At 41.6% G+C, this 20704-nt stretch overlaps 1 protein-coding gene across 1 annotated transcript in view; it reads right to left on the bottom strand.

Moving 5' to 3' along the window:
* The window catches only part of COLEC12 (collectin subfamily member 12), a 200939-nt gene that overhangs the window by 43797 nt on the left and 136438 nt on the right, over positions 1 to 20704 (bottom strand). Inside the window, exon 3 of the mRNA XM_077778209.1 lies at positions 6674 to 6796. Coding sequence (XP_077634335.1) covers positions 6674 to 6796 — 123 coding nt within the window. The remainder of the gene's footprint in view (positions 1 to 6673; positions 6797 to 20704) is intronic.

Below are 20704 nucleotides of genomic sequence, written 5' to 3'. Positions count from 1 at the left end.
GAGAGTCCATAGCAAAGAACACCTAGCCTAAATTTTTTTTTTTTTACAAATAGTTTATTGTCAAGTTGGTTTCCATATAACACCCAGTGCTCATCCCCACAAGTGCCCTCCTCCATGCCCATCTCCCTCTTCCCCCTCCCACACCCATGAGTCCTCGGTTTGTTCTCAGCATTCAAGAGTCTTTCATTGTTTGCTTCTCTCCCTTTCCCCCACCATTTCCCCCCTTCTTCTCCCCCATGATCCTCTGTTAAGTTCCTCTTAATCCACCTATACGTGCAAACATATGATATTTGTCCTTTTCTGCCTGACTTATTTCGCTAAGCATAACACCCTCAAGGTCCATCCATATTGCTACACATGGCCAGATTTCATTGTTTCTCATTGCCATGTAGTATTCCATTGTATAGATAAACCACATCTTCACCTAGCTTAAATTCTATAAACAGTCTTTGCAGAAGGGACACAGTGTTAGCCACTCTCTTTCAGGAGGCCTGAAAAATCTGCTTCTCCTTAGTGACAAGTGAATCTGTAGTTATCAGTTCCCAAGGAGATGCCTAAGTAGGTTTCCAAACAACGATCTATGAAGAAGACTTTTCCTTTTTTTAAATTTTTTAAGCATTTTCTTGATTGTACATGATAGAGAAAGAGTCAGTGATACAATGTTAAATAAAAGCTTCTGTTATCTTTGTTCTCAGAAGGTAGTCATTCTCTATGGTTGTGAATATGGTTTCTTTCTAAAGTATCTATTAAGATTGTATTTCACCAGAAGTGACTCCTGTGAGATCCAACCTCTAGCAGCTTGATATCGAGTCTTTCTTGGTATCAATGGTTTTCTGAAAATAAGGACTTTATTATTTTTTTTAAGCATGAATACATTTTGTCTATTAATTGTGAGGCAGTGGAGCTAGTTTATTTTTATTTATCAAGTGTCCCACCCATGCATGACTGTGTGAGAAGATTCTCCTGGCTCCTATCAGGAAGCAAAGTACACTCCATGTGTCTGTATGACCTAAACTGAACCAGCCCTGTGGCGCATAGCACCTTCCCTGGAGAACCTTGCCTGCTCTCCCTCAAGCTTCTACAGTGTGGCTATAATGAAAGAAATGTGTGCATTGTACCAAATACTTTCTCACCCAAGCCCTTCCATGTGCGCTTCTTTCTACCCGGAATGTTCTTCCCTGGACTCTCCACCACACTAACCCCTACTTCAAGATTCAACTCATTACTTCCTGTGGGAAATCTTTGCTGCCGGGCATCTTGCAGAATTCTTTTGGCAAGTAGCCCTTTCCCTACTGTAGAACTTCCTTCACTGTGTTATCATGGCTTGTTTTCTATTAGATCCTTTAAGGCCGGAAAATTTGTATTCAGTTTTATCCGTACCTCTTAGTGGGTGGCACTTAGTAGGCATTCAACACATATTTGTTTATTATGCTCTTTATTTAAATAAGTGAGAGTTTGCCTGCAGGAAACTGAAGCCTGTGAAAAACTGGCTGAGCTAGACACACAAACCAGCCACCCCAGGGAAGCCTCAGCACTGGCAATGAGTACAACATCCGGTTGAATGATGATTTTTTTTTTAAGTGACTATATAGACAAGAGAGGTATAGTTATAATAATCTGTACCTTAGGATTGTTAGATAGGCATGCACATTCATAAATCCCTGAAACTCTGAACAAAATGTTTCATCTGCATTTTAGCAAAATTAAGCTTTTAAAAAATAAAGTATAAAATGTTTATGAGTTAAGATTCAGTTTTGATCCTCGAATCAAAACACAAGCCTCAGTCTGTCCTCAAACCACACACAGGATCTTAAGTCCTGCCCTTTTTTCCCCGGAAGCCGAAGAAACCTCTAAATATGCTGACAGGCAGTTATTTTTCTATCCTCTCTAATTTTTCTTCCATTTTAGTTTTAAAAAACACAGAACTTTCATGGACAGATAATTCAGGTTTGCGCAAAGGAAATAAATACATTCTCTACAAACAAATAACAAACCTGTTAGGTTTCTCTTTTGCACAGCAAGGAAGCTATTTGCCCTGGCCACAAGTGCTAATGAACTGGTTACACGCACTGGGGTGTGTGCGTCTGTGTTTAAAAATAGGATCTGGGTATAAAGCTGCAAACTTCTGGGCTGCAAAGCTAGCAGCTTGGTATTGCATAAACATACTTGGCTGATGGACATCCAGAACCAACACCTGCTATATTAGCACACAGCATTTTCATCGATTTTTATTTACTTTTAACTTATCAGCGCAAGTAGTCAGCCAGGAAAACAGTGGCAGAGCCATCCTCTCTTAGACTAGAAACTCTTAGTCTGTCGATGCAGATCCTTCTCATGTGAGGAAAATAAACATAAAACAGAAGAGCTCCTAGCAGTCTGTTTTTTCATGGGCTCCCCTTTATCGCTGCTTCAGATATTATACCTAAAGGGTTGGCCCTCTTCAAGTACCCAAAGCCTATTTCTCTAGGATAATCTGACAGTAATCCCTTTTCTACAAAAGCAGTTTGGCACCATCCCTTGGTCTGGACCATCAACCTCCCTGTCTTTTAATTCTACCCATCCTTCAGGGTCCACTCCAAGATGACCACCCCAACTGCACTAAGCCTTCCCAGATGACTGGATTCCATACCACACCAATAAGAACACCAACAACAGCCTCTATTTATTGAGGGCCTACTCTTTGAGAGGTGCACTGTACCATCACTGCAGTTAATCCTTAAAACTGCTATTTTATAGATGAAGAAATTGAGGCTCAGAGATGTTCAGTAGCTTGCCCAGAGTTACACAGCTTGTAAATGACTAGTGGGGCTGGCAGGCCAGGAGATCTAATTCCAAAACCCATGCTTTCCCTATAATTCCACATTGCCTCTTATTTACTATTCTTTTTTCCTAAATATGGTTCCTTCCCACAAGAGAAATAGCTCATGGTCCGGGCCCTGGGGACAAGGAACAGCAGCAGGGCACAGAGCTCCTGCCTGGTGCTCACAGGTGTCTGCCCAGACTGACTAGGGGATGTTGGGGTGGGGAGACACATCCCTGCATTGGGACCTGGGACTTCTGGGAATACCAGCTACACTCCCCTGGAATGTAACAAAGACATTTCTACCTTGAACACTGTTTCAGGTTTCATTACAAAAATACAGGAGATCTGGTTGTACAGTGTTACCCTGGCTTCTAATGTAGCCACTCAGTGTGATTTGATGCACATTTGGAAAACCTACTTATCCAGTTGTCACTGCTAGTTTAGGAGAGCTTAGCGGCAAGGTAGACATTCTGTGACTAAGAATGTTGAGTTACAGGAGATTCTTCTTGAGAAAAATTCAGATTTCTTTCTTCTTTAGCCTAATTACCTTAAGATGGATGACTACTGGGCAAGACAACTGAGTACAATTTTCCTGTTCAGGGAATAGTTTTGGAGGAAACACAACTCACTGCAATTAAGAGATGGCTTCTTCCATGGAAGCTCCATGACTGAGGATAAAAAGCCCAAGCAGAGAATGCTCCAAGCTGAAATAGTCCAAGAACACGCTTTCTATAAAGTAGTTCATGAGTGTCATGGTCGCAGCCAGTGTACAGACCTGTGTGGGTGACTCAGCAGTTCCCTGACCTGTGCAGCAAATTCTCTAGAAGGAACTTAAGTTATATCCCAACTTGTAGCTGTCTGAGTGACATAAAAGGAGAAGTAAAAATACAATTTTGAGAAAAACAGTATGGAGATGCCTTTGCTAACTCTGATACATAAAGCAGTTTCTATTTTATTTCCTTTCTGACTTCTCCTTCATAGAAACATCTTCTTTCTCTGAATATTCTTTCTTCTTCCTTTCTTTTTTGAAATGGACAGAGTTTCTCTAGACTTCAAAGGGAGACATGGGAAGGGAGAACTAGGTCTTATCTTCCTGCCTCTTACAATGTGGGGTTACCAGAATCTTATTAGCAAGAAAGAAGAATTGGTGTGCAAGTAAAGAGAAAACACACCTGGAAAATATCCACACTTTAGTTCATTAGGACTATGTTTGGAAACCAAAACTGCTTGTTGTATTATCTTATATTTTGCAGTAGATGCCTAAGGGATGGGGGCCCCTGAAGGAGGAAAAAGGGGCAAGACTATCATCTTGTGTCCACTTGTACTTGGCTCCTTCAAACTCTCCCCACTTCATCCTGGAGAGATTACACCCACAGAGAAGGCCATGCTGATCTTCAGGATTTTAGGCTTACAGGTAGGGCTCTGAGTGATAGCAATGCCTTAAGTGCAGAATGGTTTAGAGTCCCTGGGAACTGCCTGATAGTCTTTACAGAAGTCAGCCCTGATCTACCATCCATCCATCCATCCATCCATCATTAATTTATTCAGTAAATTCACTTGGTCCCTAATAAGCACTATGAGGTAAGGTACTAGATAGGAGATGTAACCAACTAAAGAGAGGAGTCTCTGGTCTTCACAGAACTTATAGTTTGGGTGGCGAGACAGACAAGCCCAATGGCCATAATGATACAGTGGGACAGGGGAAAGGAGTGCTGAGGAAACGAATAGGAGGGCACCTAACTCAGCCTTCCGGGGCTTCTCACTTCTCCCCTCTGAGTGAGACATGAGGGGGAAAGAAGGCGTCATTTTAGCTACAGAGCAGAGAAAATGTGTTCCAGACAAATGGACCAGCACACGCAAAACATGCCAGAGCTGAGAAGGGCTTTCAAATGTCATAAAAATGGAAGAAATATCTGTACTTTAAAACAAACAAACAAAAAACCAAAACCCTCCTTTCCTTTGCATCTTTCTGTATAATTCTAAAGGCATAAAGATCCAGATCTTACTTCTTTGCAATGGTAAAATTACAAAATCCCATATGGTGATATGCTCTTCAAACCTTCATCATCTCTCTTTCCTAGTAAATATTTGCTTTCGTGATATCACATAATCCTGAGCCCTAAAGGTACTTATTAAATGGCTGTTTGCCAAGCTTCTCCTTTATCTGCTGGGTTTGCTGGAAAAGTCAAGGAGAAGTGAGTAGTGACCTAAATAATTTGGTAAAGGAGGAGAGCCAGTCTGAATTACCTGGGACATAAAGACCCTTCTTTTCCTCACTGGGATCCCTCCCCCATTCCCTGTCCTGCCTTACCACAATTTAATAACCTTTCTTAACACTTACTTTGTTAATACTAGCTTGGATTAACTAATCACAAATGGATAAAATTACCTGGTAATTTCTCAAATTTCTACTGCTCAAATTCATCAGTCAACACACTACAGGATGCACATAATTTTCCATGTGTGTGTCCTCAGAGATGAGACTTCCAAGCCTCACCAACACTAAGTATTTTTAACATTTTACCATTCTAATGGCTACAGCTGTATAAATGCAGATATGAAGAAGAAACACAGAAATATAGCCACTATCTAGTAGGACTAGATGGACAGGTGGTTCAATGACATCATCTTTGCTCATCTCAATCACCTTGAAAAATGGCATTATTAGTTGCCATTTTAAGAAATAAGAAACTCAAAGAAGTTATGATTCATATCCAGGTTACACAGCCATGCAGAGAACTTAGTTCTAGGCATGGAACTTATGCCTAGTATATCAGCAAGCACTTAGCAAACATTCACAATTATATTACAAATGGCAGACTCAAGAATGAACTTGACCATTTGGCTCCAAAGCCCATTCTCATTTCAACACAGTGGATTTCCTCAGGAAACCTCTAGTCACTGGGAGAGAGGAGATAGGAGTTAAAGGCTGGGAGGAATTCACTTTGAATCTTCCTCTCCCCAAGGAGAGAAAGTCTAAAAACCAAGAACACGTGGGAATTCTCCACTGTTAATCTGTCAGTTCTGAGGGAAGGCAGCCTGGATGGCTGCTGAGTGAAGGTTTTGAAGATTAGCAGACCCCACGTCTGCCGCTTGCTGAAACCAGATGACATGCCTGTCTCACATGTCTTTGATGGAACGGCTTCCATGGCTGTTTTCTGTAAAAAGGTTTATGTAGCTTGTGATTCTGAATCATGACACCTTTTACCTGCAGTGTCTGGAATAGGTGTGGCGGCGGCAGTGGTGGTGGTAAACCCGCTTTGTTTGCAAGTGAGGGTTTCAGGCAAAAATCCTCCACTGACCTGAAACCAGACACACTGAAAGAGTACCTAACATCCTATAAAGTATTGTTGAGGTGGCAGTCCTCCCTCTGTGTTTAACTTCTGCAGGGCAATAGTTTTATGGAGCTATATAAACAACAGTGGTCACAGTAAATGTGCTGAAGAGGAAAAAAAGGGAACTGCCTGCCCAGTCCCTGTGTAAAGTAAGTCGTATCTCTGGAGACTGTGTTTGGCTTACCCTGTGTCAGTACAATTTTCCTGTGTGCTGACTCCAGGGTTTCCATAGGACTTCTTAGAGAGAAGATGAAAAAAACACTGAAGAGGGTGGAGCAAGAAACAGGTAGGAAAATGCAACAATGAGGAAATACCTTTATAATTCATAGAGGACCTTTATCATTGTTGAAATGAGTCAAAAGGAGTCTGATCCCACAAGAGGCTCAATACACAAAGTTTATGATGTTGCTTACTTTTGCATTTGAGTTGAATTAATGAGATACTTCATACTTGCAAACATGGGTGTCTTTTTTCTTCATGTTTAAATTCATAAAGAAACCCTGCTATTTGGAAGGAAAAAGGAAAGAGTACTTACCTTTGTATCCCAAAATGGCTACTGTGATTGTTAGCAAGGCACACAAAATGTATAATAATACAATAGAAAACTTCAGTGCCCAGTTATTTTTACATTTGGTACACTGCGTTCCTTCCTGGATACCTGTAAGAGAAGTCAGATTTTAATAATAGTAACCAAAGATCTCATTTTGAAAACTATTTTTCTGCATGTTGTTTCAAACACTATAATTAGAAATAATTTTTCTGGGGCTCCTGGTTGGCTCAGTTGGTTAAGAGTCCAGCTCATGATCTCAGCTTAGGATTTGATCTCAGGGTCTTGAGCTCAAGCCCTGGGTTGGGCCCTATGCTGGGCATGGAGCCTACTTATAAAAAAGAATAAATTTTCCATATGCCTTACTATAGGATGAATGGTATTATTTCTTAAAGTTTATTTATTTATTTTGAGTGAGAGAGATTGAGAGAGAGAGAGAGAGAGAGCACACAGGGGAGGGGCAGAGAGAGAGAATCCCAAGCATGCTCCACACTGCTCTGCACCAGCAGCTCAGAGCCTAACATGGGGCTTGAACTCATAAACTGCATGATCATAAAAGATCATGACCTGAGCTAAAACCAAGAATAGTATGCTTAATTGACTGAGCCACCCAGGCGCCCCAGAATGAATGGTATTTTAAAATTAAACGTACCACTTTAGCAACATACACACTATGAATAATGCCATTATGTTGTAATTATTTAATGTTGTATTTAATGATGACTTGGACGTATGCATATAACTTTGTCTCAGAATAATTTCAGATCAAATTTCATTATAATTTCAATAAAAATCACTACATGACAAAAATTATAATTTCAGTAAAAATCTCTACCTGACAAAAGACTTTAAACACCCAAATTTACTTGTTTCAGCTATTATTTGACCTATCGCAATTCAAACACAACCAACCAAAAAAAACTGTGACCTGTCCCTTAATGTTTGTTTTAGTGCTATGCTTGAGCTAGTTCCTACTGGCTTTACAAGAGTCAACTGTTAAGTTTGTGGGAATTTGGGTAGCTGGTTGTTAAACTGTTGGTAGCTTGAAGTCAGCCCCGGAGGGAGTGTTTACACCATGGAAATTGGCAACCACCACAAACTGTAACACGCATTCATACCCCTCACCCCCATCCTCCTGACGCTGAACTGGTTTACTATGCCACTGGCTGTAATGCACTATAACCTACAGCAGAAAATATAGGTAACTTCATGATTAAAATGCTCAATATATAACTATTTTGGCACATTATATGTATACAGAAAACAGACATTGATCCTTATTTATGTTATCACAGTGACTTGAGTAACAACCAGGAAACTAGAAAAACCAGACATTTAAATAAAGTTTTTTAAATGTTTTATTTATTTTTGAGATAGCATGAGGAGGGTCAGAGAGAGAGGGAGACACAGAATCTGAAGCAGGCTCCAGGCTCTGAGCTGGCTGTCAGCACAGAGCCCGACGCAGGGCTCGAACCCACTAATCATAAGATTGTGACCTGAGCTGAAGTTGGATGCTTAACTGACTGAGCCACCCACGCGCCCCAAAACCAGACATTTTTGATGAAAGGAGGTAAATCTTTACTGCTTATAGTTCAACTTTTTGAAAACATTCTAGTTTAAGTGATAAACCACCATCACTTCTGCAAGTGACTCTAGAAACTAACCTATAAAAAGGGAACTTTGCATTAAATTGATTAGAAACACAGAAGACAAAAGACAGTGGACATTTAAATGTGAAAATCACATTGTAAGAAATATTGGGAGATCCCTTGTTTTCTTCCTATGTGTGTCTTACTAATAGCGTCCCACAGGAGCAACAGCACGTAAGTACTGATCTCTTATAATTGTGCTCAATAACTTTTGATGGGTAAGTTGTGAGGATTAAGCTACAGACAAAGTTCTCCCCCCCTTTTGGTTTGCAATTTTACGCATAGTGCCCTTCTTCAGTGAAAAGAGTTCTTCAGCTGTGTTTAATGCAAAATGATGAGAGAAACAGCATAGAACAATGACTCCATTTTAACTTTCAGGGTTTAACCAATCCCTCTAGTGTTCTGTGCTACAGACCCAAGGGGAGGGGGTTCAGCCCATCTGTTCCATGACTTAGAGCAGTGATTCTCAAGCTCTGGGGTGCATCGGACTCATCAAAATACAGCCCTTCTAATTTAGGAGGCCTGAGAAGGTGCCTGAGAATTTGGATTTCTAACAAGTTCCCAGGGTATGCTGTCACTGCTAGTCTGGCTACCCTGCTTTACAACAGTGCTTCTCAAACTGTAAAGTGCTTACAAAATACACTGTTAAATGCAGATTCTGATTTAGAAGGTCTGAAGTAGGAGCTAAGATTCTGCATCTTTTTTTTTAAATTTTTTAAATGTTTTTATTTATTTGTGAGAGAGAGAGACAGCGTGAGCAGGGGAGGGTCAGAGAGAGAGGGAAACACAGAATCTGAAGCAGGCTCCAGGCTCTGGGCTAGCTGTCAGCACAGAGCCTGACGCGGGGCTCGAACCCAGGCACGGTGAGATCATCACCTGAGCCAAAGTCAGATCCTTAACCGACTGAGCCACCCAGGCACCCCAGGAGTTAAGATTCTGCATTTCTAACAAGATCCAGAAGATGCTTAGTTGGAGAAACTAAGAGCTAAGGTTTAATGAGAAGAGCTAAGGTTTATTGAGAAGGTGATCGTGCTGGATCAACCTTTGAATAGCCAATCCCTTGAAGGTGAAGCTGTAAAATTAGATTCAATGGCCAAACAGACCTAGAGAAAATCAACTTCTCTCTCTCTTTTTTTTTTTTTTAAATCAGCTTTCCTATGTCTTTTACTCTGTTTCCTTTCTATCCTCCTTCTTTAATTGCCACCTGTATGTCTCCATACCACCTCTCCTGTCCAAAACTGACCTTGGTACCACCTTCGCCAAACCAGATCTCTAACTTGCACCAATGTCCATATTTCCATCCAACCTAAATACTACCACTATCTGAGTCCCTCACTCAAAGACACACTCAAGTTTTCTCTTGTACTTATTCTTTAATTCACTCAGTTGCCAGGCCCTGCAAATCCTCCCTGGGGATATTTTTATCACAATTATCTCATCTATAGCTTACTACTGTTCATTTACTGCCTACACTGTACCAGGTTCTGAGCAAGGTACTTTCCACACAGCATCTTTATTTGTAATAGCCCTTCAAGGAGGTATGGCAGCGAGAGCTGAAATGACATCCCACACACATCACAGCCAGGTTTCAAACCTGGGTCTGTCCAACTTCAAACGCCATGATCTCACTTTGCTATGGTGACTCTCTCTGGTCATCCCTTCATTTCAATTTCACTGACCCTTCATCTCAGTGGGAGCTTCCGCTTCCATTCTCACTGGAATCCAGCCTCACCCTGTGCTCAGATGCTGCTGTCCTCATGACAGTGCCAAAGAAGAAAAAAAATCATCCTTGAATAAAGGATAAACCCACACACACACACACATCAACTCTTAGTTTCTCTATAATCTGGCAGTTTAAAATCAAACAAAGAGCCCTTACATCAGCCAGAATGAAAATATTTTTGGAATTGGAGAGGGGGTAAGTGTAAGTAGACCCACAAACATGCCACATCTCATGTTCAGAAACCATAAACTTGCTTTGGTGGCAACTATAAACACAGAAGGATGATAGACACAGCAACGCTGGAACGACCTCCCTTGGAAATACTGGATGACATTTTTATGACTGATGGGGGGGGGGTGTTCATTCCTTTTGGATTTTAGGACTGTGGTGGGTGAGCTCTTTATGTCTCTCCAGGGCTATTTCTTGCATTCTATTAGCAGAGCCTCGGAAGAGTTGCTCACAGGGGAGGTTGGGGTAGATAACAGAATCTAGGGTGAAGAAGTTGCTTAGAGGTCATCTGGTCAAGTGTCATTGAGTTATTGATGGGGAAAGTGAGGCCAGTGAGGTAAAGCAAATCAGGAGCCACGCGTCCTCACTCTTAGGGCAAGGGTCTTTCCCTCCCATTCTGACCATGTGTGCTAGTGCTGTGTTTGCCACCAGACATCTTGTGCATGTGGTATTCATGCAGATCTGCTCCCAGACCGCTGCTACTGGCTCACATTCTGAAGAGCAGAGTTATTTCCTCATGATGTGCTTTTCTCACTGCTGGCCTAATCAAGTATTTAATCAATATCAGATGGCATCGCCTGGCCTCCCTTTCCACTTGACACACTTTCTGTGTCTTGTTTTTTCTCTCCCTAGAGACATTTTTAATAAGAATTCTGTTTTATCTTTCTCTCTCTGCCCTCTGCTGGGAGGACACCTGGCCAAACATACAGATGCCTACTACAAAGAGATCCTGCTGGCTCACGTAGCTGGGGGACCCCCTCCTCCTTGAACCTAGATGGTCACAAAAAACATTCGAGAGAGATATCCCCCTGTTACCAGCCTTTGTACTGTTTGTTTTCTCAGCATTACTTTCCAGAGACTGGGGACTTTGTTCCTGTTGGATGGGATGGGGTGGAAGGAAGGGCAAAGGAATCAATCTGCAGAGCACTGGAGAGAAGACATTCTAGTTTAGGAAGTGAAGCAGTTTTGCCGCTGTACCACCAGCACACTCAGTGGATCAAAAAATCTGGCCCAAATAGCACATTTGTGATTCAGCAGGCCACAGACAGAACGTGCCTGAAGGATCCATGCTTTTCCATTGGTTATCCCCCTTAAACTAGATCCCACTGAACTAGATTCTTGGCTCCTGTTTTTAAATGTGTTTTCCATGGTCCCAGTCTTTCTTATGTGAAAATAAGTTTCGGGGCCCAGTGAAGTCAGAATCACTCTGGTTAAGTCCTTGCGTATCCCACAAAACTTCAGAATAGGCTGACAATTTGGTCCCCAGGGCCCAAACTCAAAGTTCCTCGTGTTGCCCTGTTTCCAATAACACATGTTTAAAGTAAGAAGGATGAGGGCCGGGTGAGGCTGCTGACCAGGGGGCTGGTGGTTAGCTGGTTGGAGAGAATAACTGCAACACTGCAGGAATGACAGTGCAAAGGGCCAGAATTCTCCAGCAGAGAATTCCTTTCTGCTGTGGTTCTCCATAAAGAGCCCTCCCAAGTGCTGCGGTCCAGGCTCCAATCCAGTTTGTTTTCCCAATCTTTTTGGAGAACAAAAGGGTCTCCTTCATTCACTATCATACTTGTCTGCCATCACAAGGATGGCTTGTCTTCTGAAATGGACTCGTGCTGATCTATCCCCTTCTTTGTCAGGTGAAGCCTGGCACTGTGGGCAAGTATGGGATACTCCTGGTCTATCCTAATTATCACAAGTATCTAAAAGAGCTCCGTGGTGTTGCCATAAAGATCACATTACCAGAGAGGAGCTTCAAAAAGCTGGTGTGTTGTAAAATCCAGAAAACCACAGGTTTTGATCTGAGATTTGCAGTGACCTTTTCATGTGGGTTTCTTATAGTTATTAATCTACTGCCTGGTGGCATATATTCCCATAAGCCCATGAGAATGATTTGGCTCTAACAGTAAAACTGATGATTCAAATAAATTCCTACAATTAAAATGCCCTCAAAAACAACAAAACAGTAAGAGTTAACATCCTGGTTAGCTATTTGGATATTATGCAATATCATTAGAACAAAAGTTAAATACATAGAACACTTTATCCACAAATAATTAGTTTTTTGCTTACTATAAAGGTCATTTACTAAATGACGGAATATGGATTCAGTTAGGAACAATTTTTTTTTATTAATGAGTAATTTAGTTCCCCAAATATAAATCCCAGCCCTGGACACCTTATTATGCCAAGTTGCCTAAACGATGTGGAGAATCATGAAAACGGAAGCAGGACAAAACTTGGGAATGAAATAACTTTCTGCACAAAATAAATGAAGTCTTACAGCATTTGTGCATTCATAAAAGTGTACTCAAAATTATTTAGAGGAGAGTTTTAGGAGTCTGAAATCTTCAGTACTCCTTCTGAGCTAATATTAATATTCTGCACATGTAAGAAGTGTATAGTATTTTCATTAAAAAAATATATACGGCAGTCAGTTCTGGTTTGGGTTTAATGTTTTAAAAAGAGTATGTACTATTTGTTTAAAATTTATCATTAGTTCCCTGCCTACTAAAAAAGAACTGTTGTAGGCAAAAGCCAGATGTAATGAGCCACTCAGAGTATATAGTGTCTGCCAGAATATATACTGTCTCAACAGAACACCATTATTTTCTCTTTGTGGTTTTTATAATAAGAAATCCTTTATTATATGAACCATACACAAATGCTTTCAATTCTGAGGAAAGGAATCCGGGCTCATCGGGGAGCTCAACCATCACATTTGTCCCTCCTCAGTGCCCACCCCCCCCAACCCTTGGCTCTAGTCCTGTTCATTTTATTCTATGGACACAGAGTGGGCTGTCACCAATCCTGATGATATATTTCAGCAGCCCTGACTACTTCATTATCTGGCACTACCAAACAATATCCTTCTGTGATTAGGCACTGAATCTTTTAATGAAAAGAACTTATGAAAATGCAGCTCCAGCTCAGGCCATCAGAGTCTGTTGTATAATTGAGCCGGACACATACAGCACAGGTATTTGGAGAAAGGCCACTGGACATTTGTTTTGTGGGTGAGAGTTTGCCATTGCTGCTAAGGCAAAGAGAAACTGTTGAGGGTGGCTGCTCTTCCTGAGGCCCTGATATATGCCAGGCACACTCTCCTGGTTACTTATGATCCTGTCCACAATTCTGCAAAGTAGGAAGTCTGACCCTAATGTTATAGAGTTTGGAAAAGTGGGCATCAAAGAGGTTGACTATCCAAGCCAGTGAGCAGCTGAGCTGCGAGCAAACTCGTGGAGTTATCACATGATCGCTGACTTCCAGGAGTAGAAAGCAAAACAAAGTGAGATTAAGGATACCTAACAAGATAAACTGTAGAAAGCTGACAGGTTAGACTTCTAGAAGCACTCTGTCAAAATAAACGGGTGCAGAAACACCTTTTCAAATGTTGATAGACAAGCCTTTCTCAGAAATGAGCAGTCAACTTCAGTCTCCAGTAAGTTAACTATTACAGGCCTGGGGATTCTACCGGCTGTAATTTCTCTCTATTCTGTGGTGACATACTGAGAAACGAGTTAATTCCACCCTAAATAAATGCTCATTATCTCTGTGAGAGGTCAGGACAGTCTTGAAGGTTGACTGGTAAAGTCTGTTGGCCCTTCGGGGGAATCATCCCCCAGTGGTGATGGAATTTTTGGAATGGGGTGGGCCAGGAAGAGAAGGCAGCTTTATAATTTTGAGGTAAACTATGAGACATGCGGGGGGCTTGCACAGTTTAAGATTGGAATCAAAACAAGTTGATTGCTCCTACAGAGCTTTCTTTTGAACTTCCAGTATATGACATAGTAGCCACAAAAACCAGTCTCCAATGGATCATTTAACAGGTGGCTCACACCTGCAGAAGTTGGGTGAAATAAGTCAGTGGAAAGAAGGAAGTGCAAGAAGGATTTATTAAATGGTGATAAAAAAATTTATCTCTAGCATCTTAACGCCTCCCTCAATAAAAAATCTGCCTGAGTATATTGGGAGAACCTCTTCACAAGTATCAGCTTGATGCAATGCTTCAGAAACCCATGGTAATTCTCTACTGCCATAGTAAGTTCCAGGTGGCTCAAAGTAGATTCCAAGATGCACACCAGCTAGCATCCTCTAACCACACAGGTCTGAAGAACCTTAGGGCCAAAAGGAGAATCAGTTGTCATCTCGGCCAACATCCGTCTTACAGTGAGGAAATTATAGCCCAGTGAACTCCACTGTCTGCTCCATTCACAACTGGGCCAGCCCTGACTTTAGGATTCAGGTTTCCCGATTCTTTGCCGGAATTCTAATCTAGACCCCCAAACCCTGCCCATTTCCCCATGCATCTTTCTTGTTACATCCCACTTATTCATTTATTCAAGAAATAAATATAGAGCACCTACTATGTACCAGGTACTGGGTATAATGGTAAGACAACAATCTTGGTCCTTATGGAACTTATACATCAGTAGGAAGATACAGTAAGGTGTCAGAAGTTGATAAACACTATGGAAAAAAACAAGCCAAGAATGGGCAAAGAGCTGGTGGGAGAGGAGGTGGATGGCAATTTAAATAGTGTGGTCAGAGAAAGCTTCAGAGAGTAACACAGAAGCAAAAGCTTGGGGGAGTGTCGGAAAGAGCACCATGGTACCCGTATGGAGCTCGCACTGCACTCCCCAAACGTGCTCATTTCTTCTCCAGGTCTTGAGATCTGTGGTTCTTCTCCCTGCAACACTTTTCCTCTCCACCAAAAGACTTCTTTTAAAGCTTCACTCACACATTTGTGAATCCTTTCCTAAAATTAGCCCTGCCCCATGCCCAGCTGGGCCTGAACCCCTTCAGTACCTGTGTGGTTCATGCTGCATAAGGCCATCTGCATGGCTACCACCTCCTATAGGTGTGGGAATTTTATTTCTCTGCATGATTGCTTTTGCATTTCTCTAAACAAACCAGTTAGTTCTCTCTAGAACCCTACACATCAAGCTGTTCAATAAAGTGAGAAAAGGAGGCTCTGTCACTCCCTCAGTGAAGGTCTCTCACACAAACTGGAAGTGGCCACTTTCCTCAGCTCTCAGGTGACGGGATTTCACAACCTTCTCTCCCACTTTCTGTCTAGCCTTCTAGATGATGAGTGACATGCTGATCTCACTTGTGGGCCAGGGTGTAGCCATCCTGGGAGAGGCATTAAGCTCAGAGGCCTGACAGTCAAAATGCAGACACTCAGGAGAACGCTGCCTGAACAATCAGGAACCCACAGCCTGAAAGGAATAGTTTTCTTTTTCACCGCGGGAGGTGGGGAGTGCAGTGGGGCTTACTGACCAAAGGAACATGAAGCATTCTTTACACCCTGGCCCAGCCTGAAATGAATCCCAAGATCTAATGTGGGGTGTGTAGCAGCATTTCTATGTTTTCTATCCCTAAATCCAGTAGAGCAAAGATGAGAAAAGTGAACCCACAATCCAACATCTGCCTTGAGTGTTGTTGCTTTATTTTTTTTTAAAGATTTATTTATTTAAAAGTTTATTTATTTTTGAGAAACAGAGAGTGCTCACGCAAGTCAGGCAGGAACAGAGAGAGAAAGGGAGACAGAGAATCCCAAGTAGGTTCCACGGTGTGAGTGCAGAGCCCAAAGTGGGTCTTGAAACCATGGACCGTGAGATCATGACCTGAGCCAAAATCAAGAGGCAGACACTTAACTGATTGAGCCACCCAGGTGTCCCGGAGTGCTGTTGCTTTAAAAAGTGCTATTTTGGGGGCAGCAGAGGAGCTAATATCATGATGATGGGAACCCTGCTGAGCCAAGGGGGAGCGAGTCTCAGCTAATGATAGTGTATTTGCTGTTTATCACTGAAACAGTGTTGAGGCATGTGGAAATTATGCTGTGGAGCAGGTGCTGGCATAAAAAAGAGACTAATCCACTCTCTCTCACATACCTACTTGATTTTTTTCAAACCAACAGAACTAGTGTTTTGATGGGAAAAAAAGGGGCCTCAATGTAAATGAAAATATCAATCAGCCTGACAGACATTCCTCAGTCCTTTATGAATATGTGTTTTTCACTTTCTTCAAGTGAACACTATAGTTGAGGACACTTAAATTAAGGGAAAAGTGAGCCAAAGGAGAGCAAGAAATTTTACCGTCACTGTTTTTACAGTAATTATCTACTCTACATTGAATGTAGCCTCAGTTCTGAACGTTGATGAGAAAGGAGTCAATCAACTTGAAATGACCCAAATGAGGAAGAGTTGGCAAATAATGATGGAAATGGGGGGATCTATTTTACAGACTATGACCCAAAGTGAGAAGAATGAGGTCCCCAGATTCGGTGAAGTGCATCCTATTCACCAGCTTGTTATTCTTACTTGTTATTAAGGTTGGACAAAGGACAGAAAGAGGAGGAAATGTTTCCATGGGGCAGGCAGCTATGGTTACAGAGGTCAAAGGAATATAAAAATGGAAACCCACTACACAAAAGAGTCAGAAGGCATCCAATGAATTATTAATTGAACATAAAATGAATGGGAAGATATATGCTTATTAAATTTTCCATGACTCTATAAAGAGTTCACAGATGACAGAGTTAAATTTATGAAATTATCTAAAACTGAAATAATGATTAAAAAGTGGTTAAGTGCACACACTTGTATACATACACATATACACACACACACAAAGTGCTTTTCTTGACACTATTAGAGATGTCAAGATCCTAGATGGATCTCTAGGGGCATCTGGGTGGCTCTGTCGGTTAAGTATCCAACTTTGGCTCAGGTAATGATCTCACTGTTTGTGGGTTTGAGCCCCGCGTCAGGCTATGTGCTGACAGCTAGTTCAGAGCCTGGAGCTTGCTTCAGATTCTATATATCCCTCTCTCTCTCTGACCCTCCCCTGCTCATGCTGTCTCTCTCTCTCAGAAATAAATAAAACATTAAAAAAAAATAAAGATGGACCTCTAAGTCAAAATCCAAATTCACAATTTCCCATAGATTCCTCAGGGGTGTGCCAGAGCCAGCTAACACTGACTGGCAAGAAGCAAGTATTTGTATCTCTTCACAACTCCATGTTCAGTGCCTTTACATTGGCAGCTTGGAACTGGTCACATTAGAAGTATTTACACCCCCCCCAAAAAAATCAGCAAACACTACAAAATCAGGGCTTTTGTCCGCTGGAGAGCTGATTGTTAAACATCTGCCAGCACACTACTCAACCTGGTTCAATTGACCCATCACATTTAAACAAATCAAACTGCCCTGGCCATCTGGAGTAATCACTTGAGAAGTTCAGGATTGTTGGACAGGGTGAAAATAATACTGGACCTTTGTTTCTTCTCTTCCCTTCCAGATTAGAGAGATCAGATGGTATTATTATTAGTGATATTTGTGCACATTAGATGTTTTGAATTCAAAATTTCCAGGGATACTTAATACTTTTCAAATCCATAATCTCTGTGGGGCATGATAACCTTAGATTCCTAGTGAAACTGACAAAGTTTAGGGTTCAATTCCCACATGTCCGTTAACTTCATACCATGGATAAAGGTTTGACTTAACTCTGACCAACCAGCCTGAAAGTGAATGTTCCTCTTGCTTCGGAGATGATGTACAGAAGGGCTGGCCTGATCTGTCACCCACATGAAGTTAATATGACAAAGTTAAGAGGGAAAGTATAGATGAATCAGCCTAAGATAATTGTGGAAGACACATCAAATGACAAGCCTCAGTCTGGAAGACAATTCTCTTTGCTTCCTAAAATTATGCAGGAATTAAAACCCCATGTGCTAGGCAAAAATAAATAAATACATAAATAAATATTTTAAAAAATTAAAAAAAAAAATCTAAGAGTCCAAAGGAGCATGATACTTCTATACATTCATGAGAGGCACAAATATCTGTGACAGAATCAATCAGACCCAGAAACAGACAGAAACAGGAAAACATAAAAAATTTACCAGCCGAGCTACAAACAGTAGAGGCAGAATACCTTTTGAACTTGACCTCTTCTAGCAGAAAATTGCAAAATTTGGTCAGAACCACATTAGCTCTGGTTCATTATTCAGTGGAGATCAGAGATGCAGACTATATACACACAATTTCACCAATATGAGCTTCTTAGGGCAAATCACTTAACTGTGTTTCATGCTTAAAGAAATGGATTTTATTGCCCAAATGGCCAAACAGCTTCTAATATATCTGTAAACTGGTTAAACAGGCAGAAAGAAGAGGTTTAGAACAAGTTCTTAACAATGCTGTCCAATCCACACCTAGGTCATAGGGTTTTCTCCACTACCCCAGTGGATGTGGAATTTGAAACCTGTATCAGAATCACCCACTAGGGAATCATTCATATATTTCATTTCTAATTTGTAGCATATATTTATTTACATTAGTTCCTAGTAAGCTGTACATAGTTTAGAATATAGTGTGAATTCATTGCTTACTACTCTTTAAAATATCCTGTGATTCGGGGCGCCTGGGTGGCTCAGTCGGTTAAGCGTCTGACTTCGGCTCAGGTCATGATCTCGTGGTTCGTGGGTATGAGCCCCGGATCGGGCTCTGTGCTGACAGCTAGCTCAGAGCCTGGAGCTTGTTTCAGATTCTGTGTCTCCCTCTCTCTCTGACCCTCCCCTGCTCACACTGTCTCTCTCTCTCTCTCAGAAATAAATAAAACATTAAAAAAAAATTTTTTTTAAATATCCTGTGATCCCTTCCAGTAAAGAACTACTTGAGTGGTCACTGCACAGTGGGATGCCACAGGCCAGGGACGGGCCTGACTTGGCTCAGCAGACCAAGGACACACACCCCTTCTAGAACATGGCTTGGGGTGCCTGGGTGGCTCTGTTGGTTAAGTGTCCAATTCTTGATTTTGGCTCAGGTCCTGATCTCACAGTTTGTGGGTCTGAGTTCCACATTGGGCTCTGTGCTGACAGTGTGGAGCCTGCTTGGGGATTCTCTCTATCTCTCTCTCTCTCTTTCTCTCAGCCTCTCCCCCATCTCAAAATAAACAAACTTTAAAACCGAAAAAGAACAGGGCCTAAGCAGGGATCTTCCTCCCTGGGGCGGCAAGACTTCTCCAGGAAGTCTTGGAAGTGTTGGAAAAGCACTAGTCCTATTGCTGACAGGCCAGCAGTGTGATTCTGCAATCAAAAGACAGTGCTTCTTCATTACTTTCACATCATGGATGGCCCTGAATTGGAACTAAAAAAGGATTCAGTGATTCACAGAACATCCATTCCTAAATGAGGAATAGAATGAAGTCTGGACTTAATAACTCCAGCTAGTATGCGATATTCCTTCTTGTAAGAAAGCGGTTGTATTGTAGGAGCAAAGCTAGTAAAGACAACCAACCACCTGTAAATACAGTCTACTGGTTGCCTTGAAACAATCTGTCACTTTATACAGCGCTTAGGGGAAACAACACCTAATAAACAACACCTAGTAAAAGCACAGGAACATATACTACAGTAAAAGAAAAATCCCACTTAAAACTGTGGTTATGACAGTCCTTATAAAATTAGAAGCACTAATTTACTAGGGTATACAAAGCCCCCAACAAGTGGGTGATTGTAGATTTACTCAATTATATCTATGGGACTAGTGCATAGAAGTAAATCTTCTTGGCTTTGAGCTGGGTGGGAAGATCCATCGGTTTCTATCCACTCTTGCTTACTTCCCAGACACACATGACAAGTGGGCACAAATGACCTGATGAAAATGTTTGTTCAAGTGGGGCTAGGAGAGTCAGGGCTCAGGGAGTACTCCTGCTCTCAAGAGCTTCAGCTATACAGGCTTAGGGTAGGAATGGAAAGGATCTCAGAGTAGGAGACAGAAATAACCAAAAAAAAAGTTTTTTGGAAGAAGAGCAAAGATTAGTGAGTACTTAGAAATAACAGAAGAAATGGGAGAACTGTGGCAACAGAGAAATGAAAATAGTAACTAACAAAAAGCCTTGGGAAAGATACTATAAGGAAGGTTGATGTCACTGAGTCATTTGTGTCCCAATAAGTGGGGAAATCCTGAGGTGGAATGTCTGTGCTCCATGCACTGGGATATAGAAATGATATAGATTATTTCTGTTAGTAATGAAGAGTGGGTTCTAGAAAGTAAAGAGAAAACAAACTGGAGCATGGTACAAGTATCTGCACAAGTCATGTAAAATTACTTGGACATCTAGGGCATAATCAAGTAAGTCTGTTAGGTAAAGAAATAAGTACCAATCTAGCTCTTGCTGTTAAAATGCAGTGATTCTTAGTTCCCAAATGGCCAATACTAAGGTTTTATAGCTGCACACCTGATCCTCAGAGCAGGGTGAGACTTTGGCTTCCACTCAACCCCACCCCCAACCCCATGGACATCATGGCCAAGTGCCCTCGAGTGACCCCTACTGGGACCCAAACACCGTGGCTCAGCAAACAGGTCAGGTGCTCCCCAACTGGGGTGCTATGTCTAGACAACAAAAGCATTC

The sequence above is a fragment of the Crocuta crocuta genome, unplaced genomic scaffold (assembly GCF_008692635.1).
Source record: "Crocuta crocuta isolate KB4526 unplaced genomic scaffold, BGI_CrCroc_1.0 scaffold26, whole genome shotgun sequence".
In the NCBI taxonomy this organism is placed as follows: Eukaryota; Metazoa; Chordata; class Mammalia; order Carnivora; family Hyaenidae; genus Crocuta; species Crocuta crocuta.
The sequence above is the reverse complement of the archived record's forward strand: the minus strand, read 5'-3'. Positions and strand labels throughout refer to the sequence as shown.